Below are 14,355 nucleotides of genomic sequence, written 5' to 3'. Positions count from 1 at the left end.
ATGAGGGAGTGTGAGAGGAAATGCCAGTGAAGGAGCTTTTCATTTTGGTCAGGACTTGGGGACCAGAACAGGATGTTGCTACAGAGGTAGCTGATGAGACAGTGCAGAAGGTCAGTCTCAGGCAGAGGAAGCAGAAAGGCTTCTGGGCGGGACTGGTGCCGTGGCTGGTGTGCAGGTAAGAGCTGGGTGGGTTGAGGGTCGCTCTGTCAGTTCTGCAGAGACTCAGGTTCACTGTCATTCCGGGGAGCCTTTGCCACATCTGTGGGTGGCTGTGGTTCTGCTGCATTCACACAGTGCCGGGGCACCCTGCTTCGGAAGGGTTACCACCAGAGCGCTGCTGTTGCTAATCTGAGAACCAGCTCCTTGCAGACAGTCAGTATGTTAACCATCTTTGTTCTCCCAGCATGGTGGCCCACACTACTATGTTCTTACTGCTCTTTGAATTTAATTGCGGAATGATAAGGAAACAAGGTTGGCAAGTTTGGTGTGGGGTTACAGTGTGTGTGGTCTCCAAAGAGGTGAGGCCTTTAAGGATTGTTAAAGACGGGTGTGGCATTCAATTCTGGGATACGTGCCATGGCTTGTGCTTTAATTATCACTGGCCAAGCTGGGGCTGAGGTGTTAGGGCTGGAGAGTCAGGGTCTCACTGGACGTGTTAGAGGTGGACAGTCTTAGACAGGCATTGTGGAGAGATGAGGAGTGAGGTGGGTACCTTGAGTTTCTGGCTTGGGCAGTATGTAAAGAATTGGTGTTTGCTGTTTTTTGGCATGGTGAGTGGCGTGGCTGCGGGGGCTGAGTTTTGTGTTGTACTTGAGCACAAAACATTCAGGTGAAATTGAGTGAGTCCAAGCAAAAAGTCTGAACTTAGAGGAACTTGGTGAGTTTGCTGTGATAGTAATTGGTTTTGAGAATTGGTTTAGGCATCTAAGCCTTCTTAGACCTGGTTACTGGAAAATTGGTGTTCTGTGGACTGAATTTTTCTATTTTGGCTGAAAGTCACTTTTCTTTGTTCTTTATAGGGTTCTTACCTCTTAGCAGCTTCCAATGATTTTGCAAGCCGAATCTGGACTGTGGATGATTATCGATTACGGGTAAGACCCAGTTAAGAAAGTATTATCGCCAAACTTTATGTGTTTATCACAGCCCACAATGCAGAAAAAATTACAGGTGTCTCCTTACGGGGGCTGTGTGCCTTTTCCTAAAAAGTTGTACTTGATTCACTCAGTCTTTTCCTTTTCTCCTTGGAAAAATTTGTTTCCAGTTTGTTTTCTTACTGTGTCCAAGATTCAGTTTCAAAATATTTGAAGTAGGGCCCTTGCATTTCCATGAAAGACTTGGAACACTCCTGTCCGTAAGCGCTTGCTCCTGTGGTAGATAGCAGTTTTAGCTTAGGGTGATTCTCCCTGGCCCTGAGCCCTGTTACCACAGAGTCCTGCAGCAAAGCAGGACGTAGAAGTACATAGGGTGTTCTTAGGATAGAGGCAGACAACTCTGAAACAACAGAAATGCATGCCGGGCACAGGAGGCTGATACCAACGAAGAGAGAATATTTGGATTGGCTTTTGAGGAAACTTGGGTTTGAACCAAACTTGCTCGGAGGCAGACGAGAAAAAAAGCACAGCTTGGTTGTGACACCACTTCTTTTCCTACTGGGGGAAAGCATGCAGCTTAATGTGCTGAGACGTGTTCTCCTTACGCTTGAAGGAGGCAGAGGATGACTCCTCAGAAAGTGCCGTTGAGAGACCGGATGGAGGAGTGCGTGCTGCCTGGGCGCCAGCCCACACCCAGAGCAGGCTACGATGCCACAAGGCGACGGGAGAGCTGCAGGGGAGCAGTCTGCTGGGTGGACGGCTGGTCTGGCGGGAGGATTCAGGATGCAGCCGAAAGAATATTTCCCGACGCACCGGTCAGCCTGTCCCTGAGGCTTTCTGTTTGCTTGAAAGAGTCACGTAGGAGACCATGAGTATCAGGTGCTAGCCGGTGTCTCAAAGACAATAATGTTGGTTCTCAGCTGAAAGAAGATCCAGGTCTCGACATGAAAGTATGAGCCCCGAGACAGAGGTTGGGTTGTGAGAGCTGAAGAGCCCGCTGGAAAGCTCAGGGACGTGGACTGCTCGAGAGCTGGCCGTGGGCTCCGTGCCTGCAGATACCTGAGCATGTTTTCCATCGAGGCATCACTGGGCGTCACAGGTGGCGTCTTAGCCACTGCACTAAATGCCCACCCCTACGTCCCATAATTTTAAGGACACCCAATTAATTTCAGTTAATATGTCAGGATTTGCAAAACTGGTGCCCCTATTGGCACATACATTGATTTTTTAAAGAAAGATTTGCTGGCCGGTGCCGCGGCTCACTAGGCTAATCCTCCGCCTTGCGGCGCCGGCACACCGGGTTCTAGTCCCAGTCGGGGCGCCGGATTCTGTCCCGGTTGCCCCTCTTCCAGGCCAGCTCTCTGCTGTGGCCAGGGAGTGCAGTGGAGGATGGCCCAAGTGCTTGGGCCCTGCACCCCATGGGAGACCAGGAGAAGCACCTGGCTCCTGCCTTCGAATAGGCGCGGTGCGTGGGCCGTGGCGGCCATTGGAGGGTGAACCAATGGCAAAGGAAGACCTTTCTCTCTCTCTCTCTCACTGTCCACTCTGCCTGTCAAAAAAAAAAAAAAAAGATTTGCTCATGTTTTTGAGAGGTAGCATTGCAGAGAGAAGGAGAGACAGAGATCTTCCATCCGCTGGTTCACTCCCCCAAATGGCTACAACAGCCAGAGCTGAGCCGATTCAAAGCCAGGAGCTTCTTCCTGGTCTCCCACATGGATGCAGGGACTCAAGCACTTGGGTCTTCTTCCACTGCTTTCCCAGGCCATTAGCAGAGTACTGGATTGGAAGCGGAACAGCTGGGACATGAACCAGTGGCCATATGGGATGCTGGCGCCACTCAGGCTTAACCTACTACACCACAGCACTGTTGTTTTTTAAGATTTATTTTATCTATTTGAAAGGCAGAGTTCTACAAAGAGAGAGATCTTGGCATCCACTGGTTCACTCCCCAGATGGCCTTAATGGCCAGGGCTGGATCAGGCTGAAGCCAAGTGCCAAGAGCTTCCTCCGGGTCTCCCATGTGGATGCAGGGACACAAGCACTTGGGCCATCCTCCACTGCCTTCTCAGGCACATTAGCAGGGAGCTGGATTGGAAATGAAGCAGCCAGAACTCCAACCAGTGCCCGTATGGGATGCCGGCAGCTTAAGTGGTGGCCTTACCCCTGCACCACAATGCCTGCCTGCACTGCTTTTAATCCTCAGAAACCAGATGATATAGGTGGATGAGAAAACGGGCTCAAATAGGCACCACTGCCTGTCCCCATTCAAAAAAAAAAAGGACTAAGGTCAATTACTAAGATTAGGATTTGAATTGACGCCTGTGCTCATTCCCACGTTCAGCTAACTTGGATTATTTTAAATTCAGATAGAGCAGAAGTGATCGAGGCAGACACGTGGCCTTGCCTATACGAGGCCCTTGGAGACGAGAGAGCAGTATTTCCAGAGACGGAATGAGGAAAGCAGCTGATCGGATGCTGGCTTTATTCCTTTCTGTGACTGCATCCTAGAAGTAGCCAGTATTGAGAGGGGGGAAGTCTAGTGAAGGCCGAATGTTCTGGCTGCTCTGCCAGGTCTGCCTTGAACCGTATTGAAGACCCCACCTGCTCACTTCTGCAGGTGCATATGAAAAAGCCAGGTGCTGGTTGTTATTTCAGAAACTTGCTGAATGAGTTCTGTCCTCGGCTGGGATTAGTTGTCTTTGGTTAGGGCTCATGTTAGCTGTATGGGTGAGGCCTTGCTGGAACAGGCTGTTTTGTCTCCACAGACAGTGTGCAGCCCACAAGGTCTGCTTTGAAGCTCAACAGGAGCTTGTGGAGAGCCCATTAGAAAATAAATCTCCAAGTCTCCCCATATCGAGGTTCGGGCTATGGTCACATCTGAACCCACCGGCCCTTAGTCCCTATGTAAGAGTGGAAAGTAAAACCTATAATAGTGTTAAATGTTTTTAAAAAATTCAAATATACTTAATGAATAAAATAATTTTAATTTAGTCCACTTGGAAGGGCTTTGATAAAAATTGAATGATAGTAGGAAGTGACCCCAAACTCAGGGGTCGCTGGCCAGCCTCAGGCAGGTCCCTGTGGGCTCCCCCCAGGAACAAGATGGACAGAAGCTCCTGCTTTGTGGGGGAAAAGCTGGTAATGCAGGCCAAGAGCCAGGAGGTTGGGATGTCCTTTATTACAGTGGCAGAGAGACAGACTGACAGAAGTCTGTCTGCCAATTGGCTCCCTAAAGACCCACACAGCCAGGGCTGGACCTGGCCAAAGCCAGGAGCCAGAAACTCAATCGGACTCACCCAGGTCTCCTGTGTGGGTGGTAGGGACCCAAGAACTTGAGCCATCACTTGCTGCCTCCCGAAATGTGTATTAGCAGGAGCCTGGTTAGTAGAGCCAGAACTTGAATCCAGACACTCCAGTATGGGACGTGGGCACCCAGCCAGCATCTTCACCCCTGCTCCAGTCGTCTGCCCCTGTTGTGTGTTGCAGGGGTCGGGAATGTCTGGCCTGCAAGCCTTATAAAACCCACGAAATCTGTTTCTTCTGGGCCTGCCAAGGCAACCGCAGACAGACTTGAAATTCAGTAAATCTATAGCAGGTTAGTTTTTAAGTTGATAATTTTGTATGGCCGCGTTATGAATGATATAAATATCCAAATGGCCCTTGGCAGAAAAAAGTTCCCTACCTTTCGTCTACAGTATGCAAACTTGAATGTGTGGTCATTGTTTAGTATGTTGGTTTGAGTATTGCCTCAGGTACCCAAGTTCCTAATGTAATATGATACAGGGCCAGCATTGCAGCATAGCAAGTAAAGCCGCTGCCTGTGACACTGGCATCCCATACGGGCGCCAGTTCATGTCCCAGCTGCTCCACTACCCAGCTAGCTGCCTGCTAATGGCCTGGGAGAAGCCGCGGAAGATGTCCCAAGTATTTGGGCCCCTGCCACCCACATGGAAGACCTAGATGAAGCAAATAAATCTCTTTCTTTAAAAGATTTATTGGGGCCAGCGCTTTGGCAGGTAAAGCCGCCGCCTGCGGTGCTGGCATCTCATGGGTACCAGTTCAAGACCCGGCTGCTCCACTTCTATGAGCTGGGAAAGCAGTAGAAGATGGCCCAAGTCCTTGGGCCCTGCACCCAGAAGAAGCTCCTGGCTCCTGGCTTTGGATCGGCACAGCTCCAGCCATTGCAGCCAATTGGGGAGTGAACCAGAAGATGGAAGATTCTCTCTCCCCCTCTCTCTCCCTCTCTCTGCCTTTTCTTCTCTCTGTAACTCTGACTTTCAAATAAATAAATCTTTAAAAAATAATAATGAAATATAATAAAAAATTTATTGATTTACTTGAAAGAATTATAAAGAGAGAGATCTTCCATCGCTGGTTCAGTCCCCAAATGGCCATAATGCCAGGGCTGGGCCAGGCTGGAGCCAGGAGCTTCATCCAGATCTCCCACATGGGTTCAGGGGTTCAGGGTCCATCTTCTGCTGCCTTCCCAGGCACATTAGCAGGGAGCTGGATTGGAAGTGGAGCACCTGAGACTCAAACCTGTGGGATGCTGATGGTGGCTTAACCTGCTACACCACAGCGCTGGCCCCTGTAAAGAAATCTTTAAAGAAACAAAATAAAATGATGTGGTATTTGCCTATAATGTATGCATCTCCTCCTTTGTATTTTAAATAATCTCTAGATCATGTGGTAATACCTAATACAAATAAATAGTTGGCATATGCCATATTGCTTGACAAGAAAAAGAACCACAGTTTACATATTCAGTGCAGACATAATTTGTTGTGGGGCATCTTCAGTTCCTGGTTGGTTGAGTCTGCTGTGGCTGGGAACGCTGGTGGTCTTCACGTGGCCCCTGTGTGATGGGGTCTCTTTTCTTCTTATGGTCGTGAATTGTAATTTCACTCTTAGAGTAAGGAAGATAGTGTTGTATCCAAGACTTTTGAGTTTCTGGTAGGATGGTTGTTCAGGATTTAATTCTCAAAGCGTGAGAGGTGGTCTACCTGTTTTCTTCCCCGGAGTTTTACAGCCGGGGTGATTCATGCCAGGTGTAACATGGGCACTCTCCTGTTGTGTGTTTAATGTCATCTTGCTGCTGGAGCTCTCTTCACCTTGCCACAGCTGCCGCGCGGCCGCCACCTGACTGGCAGCAGTGATAATGTGCTGTCCTGGTTTGTGAGTTCACATCCGTCTCCGCTTAGCCCATTGGTGAAGGAAAGTGTACATGGCCTGAAGTTTTCTATTCTTAAGTGAACAGGAAGAATCTTGACTTCTTGCTCCACAGCAAATACAAGACAGACCAGTTTTTAAGGTATTGACACTGAAGTATGATGGTGCAGTTGGAACTAAGTTAACAGTTGTAGCTAGTTCTGTTACAGCTTTAAAAGTAATTAGAATGAAAGCCTCAGTCAATGACTTCAGCCTTGAGTTTACAGGTATAAAAACGCCCATCCTGGGTGCTGGTGTTGTGGCCCCGTGGATTAAGCCACCACATGTGACGCTGGCCTCTCGTATTAGAATGCCAGTTCAATTCCCGGCTGTTAGGCTTCTGATCCAGCTGCCTGCTGATGTGCCTGGCAAGGCAGCAGAAGATGACCTAAGTGCTTGGTGCCTGAGACCTGGGTGGAGTTCCTGGCTCCTGGCTTCAGCCTGGCCCAACCCACGCTTCCCCAACTTGCAGCAGTTTGGGGAGTGGTTGGAAGATTTCTTTCTCTGTCAGTCTTTCAAATAAAATCTGTGAAAAATAAAATTTTGAAAATGTGAATCCCAGAACAAACTTGAAGCACATGTGGGCTAACCTGATGCTTGTGACACCAGCATCCCATATTGGAGTGCAGGTTCAAGCCCTGGTTGCTCCACTTCCGATCCAGCTTCCTTGCTGATGCCTTTGGGAAGGCAGTGGGAGTGCCCCTGCTGCCCACATGGTAGACGTGCAGTTCCTGGCTAATGGCTTTGGCCTGATCCGGACAAAACATGTGTGTCCCACCCTGAAAAGAGGTCAATGATGAACAGTAAAAGGTCTGATTGCGCAGGTGCCCCTGCTTCCCAGCAGTCCCCAGCCGCCTCTCTCCCACAGGCTCCAGGTGTGCTGTTGTGGGCCAGAGGGCTGCTGACACTGTGTGGTGTCCCCGTCCCGCCTTCCCTGATGAGCCTGGGTGAGGCACGTGGTCGGCATCCAACAGCATAGTCACTGAGGGGTCTGGTGTTGGGTGCAGGCGTCTGCGGTGTGATCTGCCCTTTGCAGCTGAGACCTCAGTAGTGGTTGGGTTAAGTCTCTCTCTCTCTCTCTCTCTCTCTCTCACTCACTCACTCAGATTTATTTATTTATCTATTTGAAAAAGTTGCACAAAGAAGGAGAGGCAGAGAGAAAGAGATCTTCCATTTGCTGGTTCACTCCCCAATCGGTCGCAACGACTGGAGCTGCGCCGATCGGAGCCAGGAGCCTCCTCTGGGTGTCCCACGCAGGTGCAGGAGCCCAAGGACTTGGGCCATCATCCACTGCCTTCCCAGGCCATAGCAGAGAGCTGGATCAGAAGTGGAGCAGCCGGGACTCGAACCGGCACACATAATGTGACGCCAGTACTGCAAATGGGGGCTTTACCCGTTATGCCACAGTGCCGGCCCCCTATCTCTCCTTTGTATGCTATTCCCCTGGGGCCCCTGTCTGTTCTGACTGAATGTGGAGCTGACTTGGAGCAGCACTGACTAAAACCCAGACTTTCTACAGGCTTAGCCAGATCGTCCACAGACTCACAGAGGATGTCAGAACAGTCCAGGCAGGTGCCTGCTCAGAAATGATTTTGCAGGGGTCCTCCCGCCACTCTTCCCTTTTCTTGAGGACAGGGAGGGGGCACGTGAAGTTTGGTGCTATGCTGTTGGCTTTTTGGAATGCTGTTAGTGGGAGATGGCTCCTCCTGGTGCTGTACTCTGTGGGCAGTACCCACAGAGGAGCTTTCTCAGGGTTTCTGAGTGGCCTCACATGAACCATGCGGCCTCTGTGGTGGAGACTCAGTGACGGACAGTGTTTGTGTCCTGTGCGGTCTCGTCACTGTGAGTGTTCCTGGATGTGCCCTGGGTCTCCGAGACTGCCTGGAGGGGGGGGTGCTGTGGCCCCTCCAGCAGCCTGGCTGGCGTGTGGCATCCCCAGACTGAACGTGGCTGTGTTCTCTTTCTAGCACACACTCACGGGACACAGTGGGAAAGTGCTCTCTGCCAAGTTCCTGCTGGACAACGCACGGATCGTGTCGGGAAGTCACGACCGGACCCTCAAACTCTGGGACCTGCGCAGCAAAGTCTGTGAGGAGACTCAGTCTCTCTGTGTGTGTGCTAGACTTGGCGGGACTTGGCGTGTGTGCTGGCTTCCTGGGCAGAGCCTGCGTTTGTTGGGAAGCAGTTTAAACTTCGGGTCCAATTCATATTCAAGCGCTCAAGCAGCGACAGTTTTTCTTGTTTGAGACGTTATTGAAATTAGTGATTCCGATGGCTCAGTGGTTAGCGTGCAGTGGCGTTGTATGCATAGCCACGTAGGTGCCCTGTGTGATTGATGGTGTTTGCTTTTCTTTCAGGCATAAAGACAGTGTTTGCAGGATCCAGTTGCAATGATATTGTCTGCACAGAGCAGTGTGTAATGAGTGGACATTTTGACAAGAAAATTCGTTTCTGGGACATCCGGTATGGCGCCCAAGAGCTTGGATGGGGGGTGGGGAGGGGCAGGCTAGAGGGTCTGTGTGTTTAAACTCAGGAGGTGCCCTAACAGACTTCAGGGTTCACCGTTGAGTACTTCAGCAGTCGGTCATTGAGCCTGCACCATGCACCAGGCGTTTTACTAGCAGCTCAGCAGAGACAGACGAGATACTCTTCTACCGAAGGCAATTAAAGTATGAGAGAAAACAGAGAACGGTGTGCTAGAGTAGGCCTGTGGAACATCCCATATGGGCGCTGTTCCACTTGTGATCCGGCTTGCTGCTAATGTGCCCGAAAGGAGTAGAAGATGACCTGAGTGCCTGGGCCACCCACGTGGGAGACCCGGTCGGAGTTTCAGGCTCTCTACTTCAGCCTGGCCCAGGCCCGGCCATTGCAGCAATTTGGGGAGTGAACCAGGGATGGAAGCTCTCTTTTTCTCTGCCTCTGCCTGTCTCTGTCTCTCTCTGTTTCTCTCTCTCTCTCTCTCTTTGTCTGTAACTCTGCCTTTCAATAAATAAATCTTTAAAGAAATTTTTAAAAATGCTAGGTGATAAAAGGTTTAGGGTGGAGGGAAAACTCAGGAGTCCTCAGTGAACGAGGGACTCTGAGGACAGACGTGCTTACTCAGAATAACCACAAAAAGCAAGGATAGCGTTTTGGGGCCTGTTCCAGGGGGCTGGCCAAAGGAAGCAAGCTGGGCAGGTCACATCTGTCAGTGACCGCTGCAAGAGCAGAGCAGTCGGCTGCCCAGAAAGGCCATGAAAGGAGGTCTGGGGTTGGTTGCAGAGAGAACGAGGAGTGAAGACCTGTGGTCGGAGCTGGTGCTTACAGTTCTAGAGGCTGTAGGTCCAGGATTGGGCAGGCACACCTGGCGAGGGCCTCGTGCTGTGTCATCGCGTGGCAGGATTGTGTGCTGCAGTATGTGCGGAAGAACCCACGCTTGGGGTGGCCTGGGTGTTTTGTTTATTTATTTGAAAGGCAGAATCACAGAGAACGAGAGGAGGGGAAGGAGAAGGAGATCTTCCATCCGTGGGTTCACTTTGCAGGTGGCTGCGATGGCTAAGGCTGGGCCAGGCAAAAGCAAGGAGCCAAGAACTCCATCTGGGTCTTGCCATGTGGGTGTCAGGAGGCCAAGTACTTGTACCATATTCCACTGTTTTCTTAGGCACATTAGCAGGAACCTGGATTGGAAGTGGAGCAGCCAGGACTTGAACAGGTGCCCATGTGGGATGAAGATCTATTTATTTATTTGAAAGTCAAAAAGAGATATGCCACAGTACCAGCCCCATGTGAGGAGTTCTGAGACTGACTCATTACCATTACTGCAGGACCTACCCGTGGGTAGAGATGAAAACAGACCTGTGGCATTTGTGAGGCTTCTCCAGGAGAAGGTTCCATTCTAGCTGATTGTAGTGCTTACTGTGTGTGTGAGTGTTTGTGCGTGTGTGTCCATCCTGGTTAAAATAGAGACGCCTGTTCTCTCCACATCACACTTCTCAGATGTTTCTTCTCTCTCAGATCAGAGACGATCGTCCGAGAGATGGAGCTGTTGGGGAAGATTACTGCCCTGGACTTGAACCCAGAAAGGACCGAGCTCCTGAGCTGCTCCCGTGACGACCTGCTCAAAGTTGTTGATCTCCGAGCGAATGCTGTGAGGCAGACATTCAGGTAACAGCTGGCGGGCAGTGCCCTGCAGTGCTGGGAGAGCAGGCCCTGGCATCCGGCCCGCTGGCTAACGCACCTGCTGCTTTCGCAGTGCGCCTGGATTCAAGTGCGGCTCTGACTGGACCAGAGTTGTCTTCAGGTTAGTAGTGATGTCCCCACCCCCAATCGGGTCCGTCTCGAAGGTTCATACAGAGATACAGAGCAACATTTGTCTGGTGTCTCCACCTGAGTGCCCGGAGTGCGCCTGAGGTCATGTTTGTTTGGGTGTGAGGGGTGGTTAGGGACCTCAGTTCCCAGAAGTCACCCAGTGCCGCTCTTCTGCAGCTGGGCGAGGCCAGACTCGCGGATAGCATTGGCATCTGCTGCCTGTGTGTGCAGAGGGCAAGGTCGTGTGTGTGTGTCTTGTGCGGAATGACCCCTACTTCCTAGAGGGCCGTGCAGTGGAAGGTGGGAGTTGACTGCTGTTCCTCGTGTCCCATCTCCTCCAGCCCCGATGGCAGTTACGTGACAGCAGGCTCGGCCGACGGCTCGCTCTACGTGTGGAGTGTGCTCACGGGGAAAGTGGAGCAGGTGCTAACGAAGCAGCACAGGTAAGGTGACCCCGCCAGCGTGCTCGCCTCCCCGCGCTTGAGGGCAGGCCTGGGCCTCCGTCATCCCTGGGAGGGCAGCACCCACTCACGGGAGCCATGTTAGTGCAGAGAGGCTGTGGCTCTTCACACGGAACGACAGAGAGGTTCCTGCAGAATGTGGATCTCCCTGTGAGCAGGGAGAGGGCTAAAGAAACGCCTCCCCGGGTCGCTTCTGTTCTATCCACTCTCCACGCCGCTCTCCCCGGCAGCCCCTTTCGTCAGCAAGCCGACCTGCTCCTGTACTCTGTTCAGCACCTGAGCGGTGTGGCCCAGGGCCCTGTTTTCCTTTGTCTATTTCTGTGCACCCAAGTCGGTTGGACGACGCTGGTTTTCCTCAGAGCCGCCTCTCACGCTGCACCAGGCAGCAGCGTACCTCTCCCGGCTGCCTACCCAGTGCAGCCCATGCCAGTCCTGGGACCCTCTCGGGCTTGTGTGTGATGCCTCTGTCTCCCTGGTGCGCTCAGAACTACTCAGGGAGAACCGAGGAGGCCTGTTGCTGAAGCAGCCAAGCTCGTTCCTCCTGACCCTGCCCAGTGAAATACAGCACAGGGCTCCCTAGAGCGCCCCCGCGGGATTCCAGAGCACGTGGAACTGTGCGGGTGTGGCTGGCTGAGCTCTCAGCAACTTGATGTCCTTGTGGTCTCTCTTTTGAAGCTCATGCATCAATGCGGTGGCATGGTCCCCCTCCGGCCTCCACGTGGTCAGTGTGGACAAAGGCAGCAAAGCCGTGCTGTGGGCACAGCCGTGATGGACCTCCCAGGAGAAGCACAGGACTCTGCAGCTCTGGCCTGGTGAATGTGTGTCTGCCCGGAGAAGGGCTCAGGCCAAGGCTCAGTGGCCTTTTAAACAGGATTTCCTAGAATCTTGACTGAGGTCTGTAATGGCCCGGAAGAATCACACTGAAACAATCTGACCCTGTGGTCGCTCAGCAGAGGTTCAGGTTCCTGCCTTGCTTCCAGTGGGAAACACTACTAGCTCTGATCTTCCATACCTCATGGGCAGGGGAGCACAGGCCCCTGCTAGGTCTCCTCACTGGACAGCAGTGCCAAAAACACCCGACCTGTCCAGGTGTCGGTTCGCTCTGTGCTTTCTCCTGGCCTTCCAGTCTGTTCTCACCCAATGCATGCTCCCTCCTTGGGCTCGTTTGCTCCATGAAATCGCTTTAAACCTAAGATTAATGGGACCCCAGCCCAGGGCCCGTCCTGATGCTGAGACCCTGGGGTTGGGCCAGGGCTTCTGTGCAGATCACGTCTGACCCCTCGGAAGCTCCTGACGTCCCTGCAGCTGTTCTGCAGAGCTTCTGACTCACTGTCCCAGCACATCTGCGTATCTATTTCCTGATCAAGAAATAAACACCCATTTGGCTTCTAAGTAGAGGAGGAAGCGTGGAAACCTCCTGCCAGAGTGGATTCACTGCGGTGTGAGGAGCGTGCTCCTGTGTCGCTCGGCTCATGCTCAGAAGGCGGCTGCACACCACGTCTGCTGTGGCAAGGGGCGTGACGCCTCAGCCACACTGCCGTGCCCCAGGCTGCAGAGCAGGAAGCCGCGTCCGGGAAGCGCCGGGCCATCTTCCCAGTGCAGGAGTTGCCGTGAAAGCCAGGAAAAGATGCCCGTCTTTACCTGTGCGTTAGATTGCAGTTCTGGGTGTCTGAAGCACCAGTGTTTGTATCACTTTTTAATTTGCACTTTATTTTCCCCTCCCTCACTTTGTTCTCTGCACAGTTGGGGATTGAGTGATGGCCTGGGGGTGAGGAATGAGGCCTGGGGAGGCCTCTCTAGCCTTCCCCTCTCCTGCCCACATCGCCCCTCTGCAGTTTGCCCTTAGAGGAGTTGTGTTCACGTTCAGGGGAGCTGAAATTCAAAGGCCAGGGCACATCATTTATTTATTTAATTATGTTGCCCACAAAACTTGATTGTAAATAAAGAAAAATCTTATATACTTTTCAAACTCCTTGTCTCTGGGTGGTCATTTATTCTCCTTTGTCTTTAAGGAAAGAGCTCCTTGATTTTCCTGGTGTCCATTTAAAAGCAGTGGGTGGTACTTCCCTAACGTCCCTCGTTGTTTCTCACGTCAGCCCCATTCCACTCGTCGTCTGTGCCTGTGAACAGCAGAGTTGAAGCTGCTGGTCACCTCAGCCCTGCACTAGTGACGCAGAAGCCGTTCCTTGGAGCTCTGCCGGCGCACGGGGGTCACGTGGGCTGGGTGTGTCTCCCCTCGGCCAAGCTCCTTGGGAGTGAGCAGCGTAGATACCCAACAGGCAGCCTGAGCCATGGCAGATTCTGATCGCCGCCCTGGAAGGACACTCGCCCAGCCCAGCTGCTGGAGTCAAGGTTCTCTGAGACCGCCGACACTCCGCATGACCGCTGGCCGAGCCCCCTGTGGTCACTACCGGGAGGCAGGTGAGCCTCAAAGTCGACCCCAGGTAAGTGTGGCAGCAGCCTCGGAGGAATCCTGACTGCTAGCTGTGCTTCTCTCTGAGCTGTCTGCCACAGTGAACTCTTCAGGTCCCTTAACTGCTGAGCTAAAGGTGTGGGTCACACTGCACTGGGGAAGTGACTTCCTTTCTTCTTAACCCGTGATCTCCACCTTCCTTGCCCTGCTGCAGGTTCCATTGGTCAGCAGGGAACCGCATAGCTGCTTTTTAATTTCCTAGGCAGTTTCTGCGGCTGTGCTTCCAGGTGTTTGGTGCCAGCGTGCACCTGGGTTGCGAGTGGCGTCTGCTACAAATACCTACTTTGATCCAGGTATTAACATATCTCAGAGTTGGAGGATTTTGAATCTTTACATGGATATATATTGCCTGGGTTACTTCCTGGTACAGTATGAGAAGTTTAAGGCCTTGTTTTTAAAGCGTATGTTGTGAGTGCACTGCCCTGTGTCGTCTGTGTTGTGAAGCCTCCTGTACCTTTCACGTCGTGGCCCACAGGAGATTAGGTCTGGATGGACACTGCAGTAAGTGGACAAAGGCTGGCTCAGCTGAGGACCCACCCTGGGAACTTGCACAGTGCCAAGTGCACCAGAGTGCACCGGGCTGCCTTTGTGTCCACATCTACAGCACAGCAGTGGCTTCCGTTAACTGGACGTTTTGCAGTGTGGACGTTCCGCTCATCACCTGTGTGGGGCAGCAGAAGACAAGTGTTAACAGTGAGCTGCTGCCTTGTCCCAAGACTGCTTGCCGGGCTAGAGAAATCACAGACTTGTTTTTAGGAGGTGCCTCGGCTAGTCGATACTAAAAAACAAGGACTCTGGCCTCACAGCTGAGTGAGGAGTTGTCTCATGTGAGCAC

The 14,355-nt window shown here is 52.1% G+C and overlaps 1 protein-coding gene and 1 non-coding gene across 4 annotated transcripts in view; both read left to right on the top strand.

The window, feature by feature from the left end:
• Positions 1-13,016, top strand: part of ATG16L1 (autophagy related 16 like 1) — a 43,589-nt gene extending 30,573 nt beyond the window's left edge. For all 3 annotated transcript variants that reach the window (XM_008275244.4, XM_002721435.5, XM_008275243.4), the window contains 7 exons: positions 1,020-1,091; positions 8,267-8,387; positions 8,657-8,762; positions 10,293-10,442; positions 10,531-10,578; positions 10,928-11,029; positions 11,723-13,016. In XM_008275244.4, coding sequence (XP_008273466.1) covers positions 1,020-1,091; positions 8,267-8,387; positions 8,657-8,762; positions 10,293-10,442; positions 10,531-10,578; positions 10,928-11,029; positions 11,723-11,816 — 693 coding nt within the window. In that variant the 3' untranslated portion in view covers positions 11,817-13,016. The remainder of the gene's footprint in view (positions 1-1,019; positions 1,092-8,266; positions 8,388-8,656; positions 8,763-10,292; positions 10,443-10,530; positions 10,579-10,927; positions 11,030-11,722) is intronic.
• On the top strand, positions 7,088-7,343 carry LOC127487718 (small Cajal body-specific RNA 6). Its single transcript, XR_007914798.2, has one exon. It is a non-coding gene; the product is annotated as a small Cajal body-specific RNA 6 (non-coding RNA).
• Positions 13,017-14,355: the final 1,339 nt, after the last annotated feature.

Source organism: Oryctolagus cuniculus, chromosome 3, assembly GCF_964237555.1.
Source record: "Oryctolagus cuniculus chromosome 3, mOryCun1.1, whole genome shotgun sequence".
Taxonomy (NCBI): Eukaryota; Metazoa; Chordata; class Mammalia; order Lagomorpha; family Leporidae; genus Oryctolagus; species Oryctolagus cuniculus.
This window is presented reverse-complemented; position numbering and strand designations above follow the sequence as displayed.